Source organism: Natrix helvetica, assembly GCF_964273705.1.
Source record: "Natrix helvetica genome assembly, chromosome: 1".
NCBI classification, from domain to species: Eukaryota; Metazoa; Chordata; class Lepidosauria; order Squamata; family Natricidae; genus Natrix; species Natrix helvetica.
Window position 1 is genome coordinate 185562645 of NC_138548.1, and position 21251 is coordinate 185583895.

A 21251-nucleotide genomic window follows, 5' to 3' on the forward strand; every position below is an offset into this window, starting at 1 on the left:
CCGCCCCGTTGGTATCCCCTTGACACATCACGCGCAGGTCCCTTCGCGCTAGTTGCTGTCCACAGAAGGAGGTTCTGAAGGAAGGGAAACATGCGGGGCGGGAGGTGAGTATCCTCTCGTCCTTGGCTGCCGCCGCCACCGCCGCCGCCTCCCCGCAAGCTGCGCTGATTTCTCCCTACTTGGCTGCTGCCGCTGTTTTTGCAGCCATTTTGCACCAGTGGAGCCGGAGGCAGAGAGGACTGCTGCGGCGGAGCAGAGACATGGGCTAACAGCTGTTGCGGCACAGGAACCAGCACCATGGTGAAGAGAAAAAGCTCAGAAGGCCAGGACCAGGAGAGCGGCCGAGGGGTTCCGTTGCCTATCCAGACCTTCCTGTGGAGGCAAACCAGGTAAGGGAGAATAGGGGGCGCTACCGGCTAAAGCTCGCTGGGATTCAAGGGCTGGGATTCAAATAAGAATTACGTGCTCTTCGCCCGCCTGTAGGTTCTTGATTCCAAGAGAGCGAAGTCAGGGCAATCTTTTCTTTAAATAGTCCGCTCTGCTTTAGGGGGACAGTCATTAGATAGCAGCAGAGATACGGGAACCTCTGACTCTTTGTTGCCCTCTACCGGTGGTCTCAATTTGGGGGCTGAGTTAAGATACATCCATGCCCTCTCCTTTCCCTCACCCTGCAGCCTGTTGCCTCTGCTGGCCAAGTGCCAGCGCTGCATGCCATAAAACCACTTCCTCAGTGACCTCTAATAAGTCAGGGCTGCAGCAGGTGTCAGGGGATGTTATGCTATCCATCAGGAAATCCATTTTGCAATAACTTCCCTCCTCCCATCTTACTCCCCAATTGGGCATGCTTGGAATTGCAGCTTCAGTTACCCATCTTCACAAGGGTTGAGAAAGGTCATACAGTAACCATTACTAAAACGGTTCAGCAAAAGAATAAATCATCTTTTTGTATTAGTTTTAACTGTCTCTATACGTGCATTATCTATCTATGAACATCCCTTCTTTCCAGGTAAAATTGAACATTAACTTCCTATGGAAACTCACCCCCAATTCATTAAAAAAACCTATATTTACCTAAAATAAAACATTAACAATGGCAAGAATGAATTACAACAAGTAATTCTAACATTTCTTAGGTATGTGATTTCCTAGTGTCTTCCAACTGACATAAATACAGTTCCATAAAAGATTTAGTTGACTCACCTAATATTTATGATAATGATTATGTATGCACAATTTAAAGGATTTCATTGATGAAAGTCACTATATAACAAGCACTTTATATTTTGCAATAGAATGCTCAGCTCAATCTTGCTGACAATTACTTTAGTAAGATAAAATTACTTATGGTATATATCATAGAAGGTAATAAGGTTGAATTAAAGATATCATAGCTCACCTCTTCCATAATTACAGGCTAAACCTTTTCAAATTGTGGCCTGTGGACTGACCATTTCTTTGTATCATGATTAGTAGGGATGGGGACACAATGGCACTGTGTTAATAGAGGGTGGACAAGTTCATGCTTTTGGTACTATCTAGCTTTATCATTCTCTCCCTCCATCAGACTTGATTCAGATGTTCATCATCATTTTCCAATGTTGGTGGGGTACTAGATTATTGGTGAAGTACGTATTACACAAATTAACTCAATTCAGGCCATTCTTTTTTTTTAAGGTATATGATAAACATCTTAGATAGACAGCTGGATGATTATTCACTTCACACTGCTGACATTTCTGAGGGCTCTTGCAGTCCTGTCCTAATTATTAAAAATGCTAAGTGGCTGCAGAAAAAACCAAAATAACTAAATAAAGGAAATTCAGAGCTGGTACTGAGTATCTTGGGGTCATGGCAATGAACAACCTTACCAGTTTGCCTTGACAGTTTTGTGACTGGCCATATTTATCATGATAAACATTTTGGGAATGGGCAAACATCATCTTATGCCAACCATCTTACTTGAGTATGCACAACACATGCTCAAAATCTCCACTGTTGTCTACAGGCCAGAAAATCTGGGGCTTTACTGTCCAATCACATCACTTGTTGCAGATCTATTAATGCTACTGGTTCCTGCTCATATAGAACCTGGAGAACCCAAGGACTCAAATAGTACCTCTTACTGAATAGGATTTCTTTTTCTTTAGCTTCAATCCCATCCCATATTTATCAGGATATATATCATGTACAAAAAATGGCATAGGGCAGGGGTGTGCAACTTCCTTGTGGTGAGCAAGAAAAACATGTTTTTCACTTTCAAGGGCACGGGGGGCTATAACTAGTGATGCCATTATAATTGGACTGATTGTAACATAAATATTTAGCCTTTGGAGGAAATGGTTAATGGACCTAAATAGGTATAAATATTTTGCACTGTTCACTCCCTCTATCAAAAATATTTGCTTTATTTTGGCTGGGTGCCTGAGGATTTTTAAGAGATAAAATGATGCTTTCCTTAACTCTCTGCTAGTTTCCCTCTCTGACATCCTAAGCTTTATTCAAAATGGGTGCTGGGGCTCACATATCAGGTTCTGCACTTATGATATACATTTGCTTGTTATAAGAATTATATCTTGGAAAATGTTCTCCATAGCAGCCACATAGAGATAGTTGCTAGCTTTATAGCATGGGATTTGAAGAGCCCTGGTGGCACAGTAATTAAAATGCAGTATTGCTGGCTAATTCTGCCCACAGCATGGAGTTCAATCCTGATAGGTTCCAGGTTGACTCAGGCTTCCATCCTCCAAAGGTCGGTAAAATGAGAACCCAGATTATTGGGAGCAATATGCTGTTTTGTAAACCGCTTAGAGAGTGCTGTAAAAAGTGGATGGTATATAAGCCTGAATGTTATTGCTATTGCTATTTTGAAATGACACTACATATTTCTAAGTGGTCATCCATTGATTTAACCACACATATACACTTATATAAACTAAACAATTGTGCCAATGAATCAAAATATTTAATTGTATACTATATCTAAAATCCTGTTTTAACAACATCTATATCTTTTTTCAGTGCATTTTTGAGACCCAAACTGGGAAAGCAATATGAAGCTTCTTGTGTGGTATGTGATTTTTGATGTTCTTGATTTACTGATGTGCATGAATTGCTTGCTTCTAACATGAAACTCAGGCAGCTATGTTCAATTCAGTGGGTCAAACTTACTACTCGTTTCATTACTATTAGTTAAATGTTTGATTGAGGCAGGCCAGATCCATGATTTCCCCTTTGAATGGTGTACTTTTTACTAAATGCAAATTTTAGGTTTTTCACAGTGATACTTGCAGGAAGAATACATACTGTATATAATAAGCTTGATCAGATTGGATTTGTCCCAAAGAAATATATGAGAGACAACATTAGACATATATTGAATGTTATTGACAATATGAATCCAAACAATCAAACAATAGCTAGGATCTTTTTGGAGACAGAAAAAGGTTTTGACAATCTAGAAAAGTCTTTTGAGTTTGAAGTTTTGAAAAAGATGAGTTGTGGCTCTAACATTTTAAATAGCTACAAAGCATTTTTAAATGGAAAAATGCTAGGACATAAAATATTTTTTATTAAATAATCTTTTTTTAAAAATATGATTTTATTGGAACAATGTACCATGCCAAAGGGAAAAAACTAACGATGCCCTATTTCTTCATTATTTTTACTAACAATAGAATCACTGGCAATGAAAATATACTAAGAAAATAAAATTTTAGAAGTAAAAATAGCAATTCAAAAACATAGAATTAAATTTATCTTGCTTATTGCTACTATTAAAATGAAAGTCTTTTACCAAGACTTAAATTTCTTTTACAAAGGATTGAAAATAATAGATAGCAAATTACATATAGTCTCCAGCAAGACAAGTTTTATGTTTAAGATTGGAAATGTACAAGATGGGAAATAGAATTGAACAGGATTTAATAGGATTGAAATAGGACAATATGGGGTATAGAGCGGATTGTAACAGAGAAGAAATTCGTTGTACTCTTCATAGTTTTATAAGCAGTTTATTGTTTAGTGTGAGTTGTACAATGAAATATTGCTCTTGAATGCATTCATTCTTGAAGCCAATTTATTGTCTTGTATTAACTGGCTTATATATAAGTGCTTTCTTTAAAATATGATCCATCTCTTTCATTTGATTATTTTCATTTAATTGGTAGTCTTTAAGAGAATAAATAGATCCATTATTTTGCTCCTCATATTCTCGCTTTTTCTAATTTCTCAAAACTATCATACACTAGTAAAAGTTGTAGACAGTTTCATAAAAATAAACATATATTTGGAAATATTGGACTAAAAAGCATATTTGGGCTAAATTGTATTTAAACATATGGGAGTACCATATTGATATATTGTGAATAATTTGCAAATTTCAGAATAACATGTAAATTGTAAGAAAAGCCAGGTAAAACCGATACTGGGTTTTTGTTGATTTTTTAAAAAGCAAAAAAATCATATAAACATCTTCATCTTAAGATTTTGGTGGTCTCTTATATTATTGTTCTTTGAACAATCTAGTAACACAGTTTCTCTGTGCTTATTTAGCTTTTGGATATTTAGAATCTAGGTTTCCTTCCTCCCCCCACCCCCCAAGCAGGGATTTACTAAATTACAATTCATCTAATATAATTTAGCCAAGAACGAAAAAAATCTGGGAGTAATTTGAAGAATTTAGTTCCTTTGGACAAAAACTCACTGTCCAGTTACTGGGCATCAGTGGCGTAGCGTGGGGGGTGCAGGGGGGGCCGGCCGCACCGGGCGCAACATCTGGGGGGGCGCCCTGACTCGCCCTGCGCCGCCCTTTCCCGGACTGTGGCCATCTCTTTCCTCCCGAGGAGGAGCTCGAAGGGCAGCGGGAAAAGGCTCGACTGAAGGGAAGCAGGTGCCGCGGGGGTGGGAGGCGCACCGGGGGCTTCGGGAAGGCGCCGGCTTCCCGGGGCGCTCCAGGCGGAGCCGAAGGAGAGCAGCGCTGTGCTGCGCTCCATCTGCCCGCCGCTGCAACGCCACCGCATCCTCCCGCTCCGCCTGGAGCGCCCCAGGAAGCCGGCGCCTTCCCGAAGCCCCCGGTGCGCCTCCCACCCCCGCGGCACCTGCTTCCCTTCAGTCGAGCCTTTTCCCGCTGCCCTTCGAGCTCCTCCTCGGGAGGAAGGCAGGAGGCCAGCATGGAGAGCCTCACTTGACTGATGCCGACCCAGGGGCAGCTGCAGTCGGGCCGCCCTTGCTTTAGGGGGCGCAAATTACTTGCCTTGCCCCGGGTGCTGACAACCCACGCTACGCCACTGCTGGGCATAACTCTTATTTCATTTCTATTTCCAAATATGGAACCAGAAACATCTGCAATCCACTATAGATGCTTGGGTGTCTTTATCCCAGTGAAATGAAAGACATTTTCTGGTACTAACTGAAAAAAGTTATGGAGGAGGAGATGTGAAGGCAATGCCTGGCCAATTGACAAGAGAACTAGGGCTGGGGACTAAGGGAAGGAGGACAGAGCAAATTTTCCAATTAAAAAGAAAAATCTCTGAGCAAGACGCCAGGCTTCAACATCCGATAAAATTTTAACCAGTCAGTTTCCATAGGGTTTTAAGCAAATATCTCACCAGAGGAAACTTCAACAAGAATTCATTGAAGCTCCTCTGCAATTGTAGAAACCTAAGGAGTAGGAGGCAAAGAAAATTGGTATTTATTCCTAGTTGTTAAGATTGACTGGTCTGAGGTATCTGATCAGATTTGCTTCAGAACAGATATTTAACAGGGCTGTGTAGCCTGAAAAATGATGAAGTTAATTTATTAAAATAAGATTATTCTTAAACCAGCACACTCTTTTTAAAGGGGGAGGGTTACTTTAATGAATAGCAGAGACATGTTGTGTTTGGGTGAGACATAAAACACAACTTTCTAGTTGTTTTTAAGTTGTTGTCCCTTTGAGATAGGCCAACTCAGGAAACAGACTTCATGAGAAGTACTAGAACTCTATTGGCAAAGGCTATAATAATAAAATCTTGAAAAACCCAATTGTGTGTTTCCTTTCCCCCATCTTATATTAGAGAAAGTTAAGACAGAACCAAATTATGCTTCTTTCTAATAGTCTCACATTTTCTCCATCATTCAATCAGAATTTGCCACCCTGTAATTCAAATCTGTTTCTACATACATTGATTCTTCATACTGAATAAGAGGGAACAGAGTTTGATTTTTTATGGGTGATAACTTTTCTGGTATTTGAAGAATGCTATCAATAACCCCTCCCTACACCCCTATTGTTGCTGTTGTTGTTGTTATTTTCTCAAAGCTAAATACTTCAGTAATCTTTTCTCTGAGAAAACATTTCTACCCTACTATCATTGTTTGTAAGATGTAGTTCTACTTCCCTGATCATATTAGTTATATTTTTGTGAACCTGATCAAGTTTCTTTGAATCTTTTTAAAAACATGGTGTCCAGAATTTAATACAATTCTCGATGTTGAGGGTTCAAAGGGAACTATTACTTCCTATGACCTGGAAATTATGTATATATATATTTTTAAAAGATCTTTTTTGCATCTACATCATTTTGCTGGTTCATATTAAGTTTCTTTGCCTCTATAGTATTCTATATAGGAGAACTTATAACTGCTCCAGTTTACTTGACTGTCTTAGACCATTTGATCAGATTCCTCATCTATCATTTTTACAGTAAGACAAATATCTAACTATTTTTGAAAAATTATCAAATTTGTTGGATGGGGATTAGAAGCTGACTACTGGTTCCTTGAATATACTAACTCATGTCTGTTTTTCATTTGACAATTTGATCAAATGGAATAAAATAAAAAATACACTAAGTGTGTTACAAATCATATTTATTGGAAAGTTACAATTTTCAAAAATGCTGCCTCTCCAATAGTTTCCCAGCATTGTTATTAAGCTTCATTTTGTGAGCTATATTTCTTGTTAATACAGCTTTTAAAGTTTTTTTCCCCACCCTAGTCTTCATAATCTTACCTGTCTTTGTCCTACTCCCATGTAGTTATTGGAAATTACCATTCCACCTATGACCTTCTCAGTCTGAAAATTGATCCAAAACCTGTTTTGCAACTGACTGAGTTGTTGTCTTGCAACTCCTGCCAATCACAGCTTTAACAGTGTGCAATAAATCTTCAAGTGACTTTTGAAACGACTATAGAAGAAAATATCAGCTGATAACAGGATTAAAAAAAGATTAAAGAAATGAGTCAAAACATTATATCTATTCAGTGGAATGGCTTGCTTTCAGATTTTGTGGATGCTCCATCACTTAGGCTTTTAAGAAAAGATTGGACAGCCATTTCTCTGGTATAGGGTCTCCAGTTTGAGCAGGGCCCTGGACTAGAAGACCTCCAAGCTCCATTCCAATAACCCTTCTGTTCTTCCGATTTATTGGGGGAAGTGACCCAAGCTACATATTTGTGTATGGTAAAATATGAGAATCTTTAGGATTACCAGTTCATTTGAAGGGAAAAGCAGCACCAGATTAATTTGTGTCTATCAGGGTAGTAATGCCGCCATTAATTTTTTTCCAGTTTAGTAAAGTCCTTATCCTTTAGAAATATCCTTGACTGAACAATAAAGTCATGAATGCTAGCATAAAACAAAAATTGAGCAAGCGTGATTGCTGTGATTATAAGACAAGCATTCAAGCATGGATAATAAACACATATGTACCATTTAACACAAAGAGCCATGGCTCCAAAAGCCATGATCCAACCAGTTCCCTGACGCACCTACATGAAATTTAAAAGATAAATGCATCCAGTCTATTCTTTGCTGATATTTGCTACAAGAAACAGCAGGGCAAAACGTCACGTGAAAGATCTGCCTTAGTAGATTCTTTTAGTAAGTTTATGTTTCACCGAAAGCAGCAAAGTGCATAAAAAGAGAATATAGTAAAAGTTTCAAAAACCTAAACTAAGGGGTTTTTTCTCTCCTCCTTTCATTTTAGTCCTTTGAAAGAGTTTTGGTTGAAAACAAGCTGCATGGTCTTTCACCAGCTCTTTCTGAAGCCATCCAGAGCATTTCACGCTGGGAATTGGTTCAAGCTGCCTTACCACATGTCCTTCACTGCACAGCCACTCTGCTTTCCAACCGGAACAAGTTAGGTCAGTGCACATCTGAGATTTTAAAAACAACTGTGGTTAGACATTACTGTATCTTAACAATTATTACTAAAATGGAGTAAATAACAGTTTGTATTGTTATTATAAATATTGTCAGCAGTGAAAGTCCTCAGTAAGCCAATTTGCATATATTTTTACAGCAGAAATTAAAATATAATTAAAAGCATGTTTTCAATAAAAAAAACACATGTCTTTTCCATCCGTCAATACAATGCAATGTAAATACAAGATAAAGTCCAAGAAACATTGTTTAGATGATATCCTCTGAAATATTAACTGGGTTTATTAGAGCGTAGAAAAAATTGAGATTTCTATGTTTTAGAAGTAGCTTTAGAAACAATTTAAAGTAGAACAGTTCATGTATTATCCTGTGAGATAAAATGTAATAGCCAAGTACACTGTCTTTTTAGATGATCGATGTGGGCAACAAATAAGGAGATTCATATAGCTGACTGCTGGTTATGTACACTAGCATATGTTTAGTATTATGGTAAACAAGGCGAACAGAGCTTCTTTTCAAGCTGCACCATTTAATCACAGTCCTCACAATTTTTTTTCATCTAGGACATCAGGACAAACTTGGTGTTGCTGAGACAAAACTCCTTCACACTCTACATTGGATGTTGCTAGAAGCACCTCAAGACTGCAGCCATGACCACTTTGGAGGATCAGGAGACAGAGGGTCAAGCTGGAGAGGAAGCAGCAGTGCCTTTATTCACCAGATTGAAAACCAAGGATCTCCAGAGCAATCAAGATGTGACAGTACCAATGAAGAAGAGGAGAACAGCAGAAGGAAGTTCTTCCAGAATTCAATGGCCACTGTTGAGCTTTTTGTATTCTTGTTTGCTCCTCTGGTTCATAGGATTAAAGTAAGTGCCTAAAGTAGCTGTAAGGGCTGTAAAGGAGATGGAATATTTGGCTATCATAAGTAACAACTACTACTTAGCACATCTGGTGTTTGATGGATATAGTATGTGGCATACAAGAAACTCTTAGTCTGATTTTTTTTTCTACTGTCATGTCTTCATCTATGTTGCATTTATTAGGGATTTTATTTGATTTATTTGATTTATATATGGAAGAGTGTGAGGTGATTGCAATATTTTCCCCTTTAGTGCTAAGAGTCAACCATCTGGCTTCAAACTCACCCAGCTTCCAAATTTTCTGCCTGCCATAAATAGAATATCTTTAGGAAAAGATGGTATCCTTTAGAGAGTCATTATAGCCATGTGGAGGTTTGCCTGTGTCCTTAAGGTCACCTGAGTAATGGAAATGGGTGTGGAACCTTCTTGGAACTGCTGAAAGGAGCCGTGTTTTCTGCAGGATGTTTTCTGCCCTGTGTCCCTTCACTGTGACTTCAGCTTGAGGAGGAGACTGTTAAGTCGGCAAAAAACACAGGCAGAGACCGTGAGGCAATTCAACAAGGTTTATTCACGAAACAAACAGCTGTCAAATACAGGAGAGAATCGGTGGCTGAGGCTGACTGACAGCTATTTATATGAAAGCTGTCAGGCAGCTCAGCCAGTCAAAGAAGGGAGAATTACCCGCGTTTTAGCCAGGCCGCGTCTTAGCCAATCAAACGCGACCTGGCTGTTGCTACCGCTGTAGCTGTTGCTGGCTGACTAGGGGAAACTCCCTGACGTCATTTGCCAGGACACTACACACCTTCAATTTTAAGCCTGCCCCCCTGAAACGGTCGAGGACCTTCTGGACTATTTCGATGAGGCCTGATCGGCTGCTCGCGGCGATCAGGACATCATCGAAATACGGAACCACGCCAGGGAGCCCATGGAGCAGACGCTCCATGAGGCTCTGGAAGATCCCCGGGGCAACGGATACACCGAATTGTAAGCGGTGGCAACGGAAGGCTCCTCGGTGGGTGACGATGGTCTGTGCGGCTGCCGCCTCGTCATCCACCGGGAGCTGCTGGTAGGCCTGCGCCATATCCAGTTTCGCAAAGATGCAGCCCTGTCCTAAAGAGTGGAGCAGGTGCTGCACTACCGGAACTGGATAGGGGTTCGCCTGGAGGGCAAGGTTAATGGTCGACTTAAAGTCCGCACAGAGGCGTATGGAGCCGTCCGCTTTGACAGGGATCACTAATGGTGTCTCCCATCTAGAGTAATCGACCGGCTCCAATACCCCCTGCGCGATGAGCTTATCCAGCTCAGCATCAACCTTGGCCCTCAAGGCGAAAGGCACCCTACGGGCCTTCAGCCTAATCGGGGCAACCTGGGGGTCGAGATTAAGGGAGATGGGGGTGCCCTTGTACGCTCCCAGCTGCCCATCAAAGACGTCGGCATATTGCGCAAGGACGTCGGGCACGTCAGGAGGCGTGGCTAAAACCTGCCGAACCCCATGGACAGCAAGACCCAAGGCAGGGAACCAGTCAAGGCCCAATATGGCTGGCAAAGGTTTTTCTACAATAAGCAAAGGCAGACACCCAGAAAAGTCCCCATACTCCACCCGGACCAGGTAACAGCCCAGGGTGGGAATTAAAGTCCCCTGGTAGTCCCGAAGGGCAGAGTCCGGGGAGGAGAGCTGTGCCTTGGAAATGCCCAGGCAGAGACGAGAGAACTCTGCCCAGGAAAGGAGGGATCAGGAAGAGCCCGAGTCCACTTCCATGGTACAAGGGGAGCCCTCGATCAGGAGCGACGCCTTGATGCGCTCAGCACCTGCGGCAGCATGGATGGTCGACTCTGCAGGGCTGGTTTGCTGTTCGGCGCCAACGGCAAAACACCCATCGCGCGGCTTGCGCTGTTGTTGGCTTTGCTGGGCTGCTGGCCTCGGGGAGCTGGTCGCTGGTGTCGGGACGTCGCCTTCGTGCTGAGGAAGAGGCAGGGGTGCCCGGCAGACTTGGGCTAGATGGCCCTTCTTCAGGCAGCGGCTGCATATGGCAGCCTTGAACGGGCAAGCTGAGCGGTCGTGATTACCGCCGCAGCCCAGGCAGGCAACTGGAACTTCACGGGCTCGTGGAGGTGCTCGCCGCCTGGCAGGCTGACCGATGCGAGCCACCACGCCTTCCTCCGGGTAGCCGGCAGGCAGAGGGACCAGTTCGTCTACCAGGCAGGTACGGCCTGGTGGCGGTGGCAGGTGAAACATCTCCGCCATTGATTCATCGGACAGCTCCGCAGCTCTGGCTTGCTCGATGGCCCCTTCGAATGTGAGGTCCGCCTGGGAAAGGAGGCACCGTCGGAGGCGCAGGTCCTTCACCCTGCACACAAACTGCTCCACTAGTGCCGAGTCGATGTTCGAGAACTCGCACTGCATGGCAGATGTGCGGAGTGACTGGAGGAACTGGCTTATCGATTCCTCCGGTTTTTGGACGCAACCCCTGTAGGCATAGTGCCTCGCAATCCAGGACGGTGTGGGGGCGAAGTGATTCTGCAGTCTCCCGGTCAGAGTCTCCCAGTCGAGCGTGTGGACTGGCCGTGGAGCCGCCAGAGCTCGGGCAGCGCCAAACATCAGGGGACCGCAACAACTCAAGAAAAAACTGCATTTCTCATCTTCGGGAATGCTCCTCTTGCCGTTAGCGATGAGGAAGCATTCGAAGCGCTCGAGGAACGCTTCTCACGTCTCTCCGGCGCTCCCGAACAGCGAGAATGGAGGCAGGGATGCCATCTCTTTGCCTCAGGGTATCGCGGAGAAGTGGGGAAAAAAAAGAAGACGAAAAAAATGCCTAAGCCGGTTCTGCCGAAAGAAAAGGGACGCGTGGTGGGTCAGCGGCGGCTGGATCCCACCTTCGTCGCCAGTGTTAAGTCGGCAAAAAACACAGGCAGAGACCGTGAGGCAATTCAACAAGGTTTATTCACAAAACAAACAGCTGTCAAATACAGGAGAGAATCGGCGCCTGAGGCTGCCTGACAGCTATTTATATGAAAGCTGTCAGGCAGCTCAGCCAGTCAAAGAAGGGAGAATTACCCGCGTTTTAGCCAGGCCGCGTCTTAGCCAATCAGACGCGACCTGGCTGTTGCTACCGCTGTAGCTGTTGCTGGCTGACTAGGGGAAACTCCCTGACGTCATTTGCCAGGACACTACAGAGACACCACAGATTTATCCCCAACAGCCTGTGAACAGAAGTCACAGTGAAGGGATACAGGGCAGAAAACATCCTGCAGAAAACACGGCTCCTTTTAACAGTTCCAAGAAGGTGCCACATCCATTTGTGACCCTGAGGACACTGATAAACCTCCAAGTGGCCTCAACAACTCTCTAAAAGAATGCAAATGACCAGCTGTCTGCAAGGAATATAAATCCTTCCACCATTCCCCACCGTCCAGTCAGAGCTGAAGAAGCTTCTTGAATAAGAAGTAAAATGTCTTCAAAGAAAAACAAAAAAGTCCAGTTGCCTCTTGTAAAAGCATCTTTGGGACAAAAACATGGTAATATTACTGGACATATGATCTTGTTTTCCACAAGTCTTCAAAGCATGCTGAGGATTATGAAAAAAAAACCATGAAGTGTTCTCTGTTTTTCCTCTAAAGATGACTCATTCTTTTTCCTACTAAGCCTTAGTCATAGTTGAGGCATTTAAAGTGTCAAAATACCCTTAGCGCTTCTGATCATGTTTTCTGTTTCTGGTTTGGAGGGTGAAAGCTATGCAACATGGCCGTGTTCACATGACACAATTAGCAGTGCCAGGATGTCCATCAACTCCCACATGCAATTAATTGATCCAGTGATTACCCCTTAAGTAATTTATTTTAGTCCCAAATCTAAACACACTGAGGCTAAAATAAGGACTTCTAAACTTCTCTGTCTTTTTTGAGTCCTAAAGAAGTTCACCAAAGTAGGTCTTTTATAATTATTCTATCTCTGCTATTGTTCTGGCTTCTTCTCCTTCAATGGAGCTGCACAGGAGATTAAAAAGGGCGAAAAAGACTGAGATAAACACCAATTCCATGAAACTCTAGTGGCAATAGTGGTCCCACACATCCTTTCATTTTTAATCAAAAAAGTATTGCCTTCCAGGGGATGTATTGCCTGTACTGAAAATACTTTGCCAAAATATGAGCATTACAGGATCCACAGATTTTTTTCTTTACTGGACAATGTAACTAAAGTAGAGGTAGGAGAGATGGTGGAATAATCTTGCTTCATTTTAATGTTTAATTTTTGCTTAAATTTTAATTAATTGCAGTAATTTTTAATTAGATTATCTAATTAAAAGACTAGTTAACCTGGCCTTTTGCTAAGGCCAGATTAGCACTTTATCTGACTGCTAATTTGGAACCATAAATAGTATATATGTGGGGAAAAAAATAATCAGCTTTAGAATTGGAAAGTTCTACACATATATCCCTTAGAATAATTCAACAATTTGCTGTATTCTTATTTTTAGGAATCTGATCTGACCTTTCGTCTGGCCAGTGGTCTTGTCATTTGGCAGCCAATGTGGGAACATAGACAGCCAGACGTCACCGCCTTTACTGCACTTGTTAAACCCATCAGGAATATAATCACAGGTTTGTGTGTTTGTATGTTTTTGTGTGCATGTGTAGGCGCATGTGTGTGTATGTATATATATGAGCATGCCCCCTTTCAAATTCTGGGAATGGGAACATGTCAACTAATTTAGTACTTTAGTCTCATATAACCCTCAGAATATGACGCAAGGTTAGATTTTAAGGGGCTACCTATATTTTAAAATTTCACAAGTTTATCTTCTAGTTACAATCCACGTTTATCATTAGACCTATTTTTTAAAAAAAAACAAACCAGGGGCATGTTTTACATTCTTTATGTACTCATACTGATGGCATGAGTCTAGCTTTGTTGAGAACCTTGGCAGAGTGTGATACTGTATGTGAATTCATTTGACTTAATGGGATAGTGGAAGAAATGTATTTTATTATTCATTGATTATAGCAGTAACATGGAACTTTCTGGCCTGCTTACTCCATGAACTTCCAGAAATATAGGAGATTGTAAATACTGTCTTGGTTAGCTAATTAATGTTGAAAATGAATCGGAAAGGGGCCCCACATTTCATGTAAGCAATGGGTTTTTCTTCAAATCCATTGCATGAGTAGGTAGGTAGCAGGTGAGCTTAAAGGACACGGGGCAAGTTGAGGATGACAAGTTCTGCCAATCTCTTACAGGCTGCAGTATCTTCCATCCAAAGTAGCTGTCTCATTTAGCCCAATGGTAGGCAAATATATGAAAGACAAAAAATGGGAAATATTAGGAAGCTATCAGCCACTATCAAAGATTATGTCCCAGCATCTTTAGTACAGTATTAATGATGTAATGTAACTTATAGTCATAATAAAGATATTTCCTAGCTTCACCCAAAAAGCAAAGGCAAACCTCATATGCTGTGAGCCAATTTTTATTTTTTATGGTAATACTAATAAAAACCAGAACTTATATCTAACAACCCCTCTCCTAAAAAAATCCTAGTTACCATAAATCACTTCTTATAGATCTTTAAGAAGCTGAGAATTGCACCTACCAATTTTAACTCTGATCTCACCCGCAATACTGTCTGCCCAATATTTACAATAAAATGCAATTAGATTTAGAATCCGTAATTCTCGATTTCCCAATATATAGTTCTGTATTAAAGAGGATAACTAGTTACTCATATATGATTAAGAAGAGTGGGTCATTGAAACTATAGTCTGCTGTCAGAATTGCTAAAGATTGATTCTTGAAGCTTCTGTACTAACAAAATGTTGAATTTGCCAGCAAAGAGGAGTTCTCCAATCAAAAACCAAGGTCTTACATGTGAATCACCTAATTTGGATGATGAGCATACAGAGGTAATCACTGAGACTATATTGTTTTGGGGGGAGTAATAGGAATCAATGGTGGGATCCGGGTAAGCAGACAGAAAAACACTTCCAAACAGAAGTTGCTATGCGGGCTTGTGATTAAATATACATTAAAAATGGTAGTTCTATTGTAGCCATTGGCAGAAAATTCAATAAAATGTCCCTGTATAAATAATTATTGAAATTGGAACAGCAATATCTACTAAAAATGGGGTCATTTGTGTATATAGACCATCTGATTGGTTCCTTGGCTTTCTCCATGAGCCACCTTTTGCTCCTGGCTCACTGAAAGGACCTCCTGACACCTGGAAATGTGAAATAGATTAAGCAAGTCAGTCCTCCCTGCTACCAAGAACTGAAGATTTAGGGAAAATTGCACATGATTCATGTTGAGGTGCCTTTTAAGTTGACGTGCTAAAGAGCCCATAAACAATTTCAATCAGTGCCTGAAGGTTTCGGGGGCATTGAGTATTTGTTTTATTTTTGTTTTACCACTTACCATATATTTTGTTGCACCTAGGATGGCAATTTTTCATCTAAGTTATATTATCTCAGCGTGCAGATGGAAGGGCTTATAGCACAGAATGCCTTGCTGTCATAGCGGTAGGAAACTTGGCACTCATATGCACCAGTGTCCCTGCAGTAATTCCTTTGAGGCTTTCAGGCTCTGTGTCTGACATTAAAACAAACATAAATAAATGGGAAGCTGGAATGCTGCAAAACACAGTAGCCATCAATAGCATCATATCAAGCATTCTTAGAAAATAAGAATGTTCAGCAATAAAAGAATAATTGCTTGCATCCCCACCTAGCCAGAAAAAAGGAACAAGCTAACTTAGACTATTAGGAAACATCTAATGAGGGTGGAGGGGATGACAGAGGAAGCTTCATACCTGGTCTTCCTGTAAATATTTTTGGCTGCTCATTCCAGCTGCCACTTTGTGAGTAGGTTGTCCTTCTGCAACAACCATTGTATGACATGATTACAATATGTCCTCCCCCCCCCACACACAAACAATGAGTAAGCGTTTGCATATTTTATTTAAAACTGGCACTCTCTTGATGGTTTTGTTTTTTAGTGACATATAATAATTATAACCATTCAAAATACAACAAATTGTATGAGCCTTTACCTGCTGTTGGAAGTGATATAACATAAGCATGATGTAATCATCCCAGGGAGAACTGGGACTTGATGTACAGTACCTATAAATTATTTTCTTTCGTATCTAATCATGTCAGTTTGTTTTCATTCTACAAGCTCTAAAAGTAATTTCAATTTATTTCTGGGAATTGCAATTTTTCTTTCATCCTAACTTACAGAAACTTTCAAGACAATATCTGGGGGTTTTCTTGCTTGAATTAGTAGCCCCAACAGTATTCATCCCCTGGTGCATCTACACAATATGCATTTTAATCTGTTTCTTCCTGGCCTGCAGATAGTGTGTGAATCAACAGAATCAGACTCCGTTCCACCAAGACGAGCCTTTCTGGGCTGCTACCGTGGAAATTCCATTGATGGAAGCATCTCACCCCAAGGCTCCCAAGAGAAAGGAATCCCCTATCCTCGGTAGGCATTCTTCTGCAAGGTTGAAATTTGTCAGTTTCAATTCAGTTACTTCAGCACAGGGTAATTTATGAAATTTTCCATTAAGGAGAACCAGTTTGGTGTAATGGTTAAGGCACCAGGATAATGTTGTGCTCCTTTGCTTTCCTTTATTCTACATCATCTTTCTTTCCAAAAGTCCCACTTGAAATCCTAAGATTGTAACGTGTTTAAAGTACAGGTTTTTCACGGCCATTTTTCATTTTGAGCACAGATTGACGTAGTACAGTAATTCAGCTGTATCCAACCAAGTGCCCTGCCAGGAGTATTCGATTATAATACTTACACTCCTCTATCCCCTAGCCATTGTGGAATTGTAGTCTTGGACACCTTAAAACAGTTTGTCATACTTCAAAGGCTAACAGAAAACATTTCATTCATAAAATACTTTTTTTTAAAAAAAAAAGGAAAGATAATAGTTCATTTTGTATAAACTGGGGAACTTCTTTATATAGAAAGCCTGAAATGAAACACATGTAAGTGCTTAATATCCTGCCCTGCTCTAGCCAGTGGATGCCTTATTTGATAGGACAAATGTGTGACCAACCCTGTTTATCAATCAGGATCCATAGTTAACACAATGTTATTGATGAAATTGTTGAAATGTGGCACTTGTAGCTTACTAGTGTGAAGTCAAAAGGTTGACTTGTGCCTTACATATACAGATGGTTAAAAAAAACAGGAAATCAAATTGGTATTTTCTATTCATTGGGTCCTTTCCTCCCTCAAATATGCAGGTTCAAAATAGAGTAAGGCATTCAGTGTCTGAAACTGAGCTGGGTGGTCACTATGGCAATGAAGCTGCAGGCAGGGTCTCTAACCTGCGTCATTAATTTTTCTTCGTTTGCTGAACTCATTGATCACTCCAAATGGAACTGGAGAGGGTGTTGCCTAGCAACAAGCAGGAACAGAATAAATGTTGTTTGCTCTACTTACCAATTCAGCTTTTATACAATTATTTCTGTCCTTGAAGATAAAATTCAAACAATCATTACATGCTGGCCTTTGGGGAAAGTGTGCAATCACTGACGCAGTGAGCTTAGTGTGCAATTAAAATTAAGTAGAAAAAAATGTACATTTAAGAAATTGCTTTAAGAGAGAAGGGGAAAGAGAAACAGGAGTGGAAAAACAGGGAGGAGGGGAACAAAAATAATTTAGAAAAAACCAATATCACTGACTCCAACCAGATGACTTCCAGACCTGCTTTGTTGTATTTAATGCAGGAGACAGAACAGAGCTAATGCTAAAAATGAAGCCAAGACCTTTGTCACAATTCCAGAGAAATTACATAATAACTTGCTACTTGTACTAACAGAGGCATGTTACCTGATTGCTTGTGTCAAAATATATGCCAATGATAAAGGTGCGAGTCAGGAAGATTAAAATTGTTATCATCATGTAACTGTTTAATTTAGATAAATAAATTGTAGTAGTTTCTCCTTGCCATATACAATTTCTTAATATCTCACCTAACTCTTTGAAATAACATAACAATATTTACCTAGAAATGTTGCTACGTAAATGTAACTATGTTGAAGTAATATAAATGTTTACACAATTTATTTCCTCCAGTAATTCAGTTGAATTTTTATCCATTTATTTATGCTAATGTTTCCTTGAGCTAATTTATTTACAAGAATACATGAAAAATCTGATATGTTTACAAGAACACACAAAAAACGTTGCACTGAAATAGTTATTTGTAGATTTAAAAGAATTCAAGCAATAAGTGGAATGCCATTTTTTATAAATTTCAATAGAAACTTAATAGAGTTTAAGGAAGCATAGAAGTACATGACAAAGTATCATATATCGATAGTCTACTCATTGACTGTTCAAAGTTGCAACAGTACTGAACAAGGAGAATTTAGGACCAGTTCTCAAAGTTCTGACCATTTCAGCAGACTTTCGGTCATGTGATTGTGATCGGCAACTGGCAACTGGCTCACACTTACAACAGTTATAGCAGCAATGGCGAACCCTTTTTGGCTCGCGTGCCATAAGTGGGGGGAACACAGGGGGGTCGTGTGCGGACATGCCGCAACCATAATGCAATGCACGACCCCTAGTGCACATGCGCGTACTACAGGTGCTCCCCCTCCCATTTTTACATGCTTTTTTCGCCCTCCCCAGGCTCCAGAGGCTTTATAGGAGCCTGGGGAGGGCAAAAACAGTGTCCCCAGTCCCCCGGACGCCCTCCGGAGGCATCAGTGAGGTCTCCGAACAGTCCCTGAAGCCTTTGGAGCGCTCAAAATGATCCTCCGAGCAAACCGGAAGTGACTTCCGGTTTGTTCGGAGGGTCGTTTTGAGCGCTCCGAAGGCTTCAGGGACCATCCGGAGGCTTCCCTGACGCCTTCGGAGCGCTCAAAACGACCCTCTGAGCAAACCAGAAGTGACTTCCGGTTTGCTTGGAGGGTCGTTTTAAGCGTCACTTCCGATTTGCTCGGAGGGTCGTTTTAAGCATTCCGAAGGCTTCAGGGAAGCCTACGGACAGTCCCTGAAGCCTTCAGAGTGCTCAAAACAACCTTCCAGTTTGCTCGGAGGATCGTTTTGAGCGCTCCAAAGGCTTCAGGAACTGTCCGGAGGCTTTCTTGATGCCTCTGGAGGGCTTCTGGGGGGGTGGGGAAGGCTGTTTTCGCCCTCCCCAGGCTCCTATAAAGCCTCTGGAGCTTGGGGAAGTCGAAAAATGGCTTTTAAAAAGGGTGAACTCAGCCTCGCGTGCCCTGACAAATGGCTCCGCGTGCCACCTGTGGCACGTGTGCCATGGGTTTGCCATCACTGAGTTATAGCATCCTCCGGGCTCATGAGTACCATTTGAGACTTTTCCTGCTTGCTTTGGACAAGCAAAGTCCATGAGGAAGCCAGCAGGAGGCTCAGGTTCTGCAGCTGTTTCTCCTGAGGGCTTCCATACTCCATTGCAACCCCTACCTGGCTACAGTGTAATGCACACCTGCCTGCAGACCCACCCTCATAGTGCCCACCCCCCACAGACATCTGTTATATGGGACTTCTGCCCCTTTCTGCTTAACAATTCACACAATTCTGGGATTACGATGTCAATGGGGACTACTGTGATTGCCATCACTAAACAATGTAGTCCTGTGACATTGTGCTATATGACCACATTGTTTAGCAACAAAAATTCTGATCCCAATTGCCATTGTAACCTAAGAACTAAATGAATTAGTCATGCTATTAATTAACTGAATACTTTGTTAAATTGCCGAATAGTACAATGATAACAATAGTTTTTATTTTCATAGATAATGTTATCTATTATTTCTTTAAGAAATGCTTAACAGTGAATAAATAAGGCATGAGGCATAAGGTTAGGAAGAGTTATATTGCATGAAAATACATTAATTTCTTCAATAGTAACTAAAATCATTATGTATTTTATCATGTAATCCTTAATAGTAGAAATAAGATGACATTGTTGTAACCAAGTTCTATCTAAGGTGTATAGGAAATTCATAACCTTTTAAACATATTGCTATAACATGGATTTGCAATCTGTTTATTTGTACTGTGTACCACAAATTTGTAGTTGTCTTGGGAAACATTTTTTTCTGCACAAGGCATGTCAGAAATTAGAACATTGAATATAATTATTTCAATCAAAAGTAATTTATCTGATCTTTCAACTTGCTCAAAAAGCCTTTGCTGAACAATTGATTAGGTATTCTGTTACAGAGGCACAATAGGAATCATTCTTATTTAGTACAGCTAAATGTTGTATACAATTCTGATGGAGTTAATTTAGATTTTAGAATGTCTGCCTAAAGTTTCCTTAGCTTTCTTTCCCAAATAAGAAAGTCTCCCCAGTCTCACTGTTACATTTTTCTTATGTTTTTGTTTATCTGTGAAAGATAATATGACTGTGTATTTAGCTTACGTTCTATAAGGAAAAATAATTCAAACTTTCTTTCATCTGTATATCAGTTCGCATCTTTTTCATAAAAGCAGATCCTTTAATGAATCATATAGTATCCAGAAAAAAATGAGATGACTGTTTCTTATAATAGTCACAATGAATACTTATATTTATTCATCCATTCAATGTGTGAGATATGAATAAATAAAGTAGTTGAAAACAAGATGGTTTCTAGAGAAGATATCCAAGCATTCATAGAATGGCATATTCAGGGTAAATTTGGGCTCCAGGTGCTTGTGACATACTGGCTGAAATGTACCACATTGACTAGTATTGTCCATACCGTTATCAGAGAATATAACATAGGACATGGATACAACAAAATTTGGTAACCTGCTTTGTAGCTTTTCTATCATATTAAAAGCATTGTGTGAAAACTCTGAATGATCAAAACCATGAGGAGAACAGAGATCAAATCTATGGACTTAAATGGTCATAATTAAGCCTTACAGATTATTAAAACTTGGAATAATTAACAGCATTAATTAATGAAAAGAAAAGAAAATAGATATGTTGAGCATCTGTGAAACTAATAAAAAAGGAAAGATGTAATAGATCTGAATGAAGTGACATTCAGAAATAAATGCTGGGAAATGAAGGTGTTTGTGTAATTATGGGGGGAAGGTGTTAAAATCTGTGTTAGGAAATATGAATTTCTGTCATCTAGATTATTATGGAAGCATGTGAAAACAGGAATCCATAAGTCGGTGATACTCATATGATATGATGCAATGAATTGCAATAATAGAAGAACCAGACCTGAGCAACATTGTGAGTGAATGTGTTTCATGGGAAA

At 40.7% G+C, this 21251-nt stretch overlaps 1 protein-coding gene across 1 annotated transcript in view; it reads left to right on the plus strand.

The window, feature by feature from the left end:
- The first annotated feature begins 80 nt into the window (after positions 1–80).
- Positions 81–21251, plus strand: part of UNC80 (unc-80 homolog, NALCN channel complex subunit) — a 167601-nt gene continuing 146430 nt past the window's right edge. The window contains exons 1-7 of the mRNA XM_081957199.1: positions 81–389; positions 3019–3067; positions 7968–8124; positions 8707–9011; positions 13481–13604; positions 14830–14903; positions 16355–16485. Coding sequence (XP_081813325.1) covers positions 298–389; positions 3019–3067; positions 7968–8124; positions 8707–9011; positions 13481–13604; positions 14830–14903; positions 16355–16485 — 932 coding nt within the window. The 5' untranslated portion in view covers positions 81–297. The remainder of the gene's footprint in view (positions 390–3018; positions 3068–7967; positions 8125–8706; positions 9012–13480; positions 13605–14829; positions 14904–16354; positions 16486–21251) is intronic.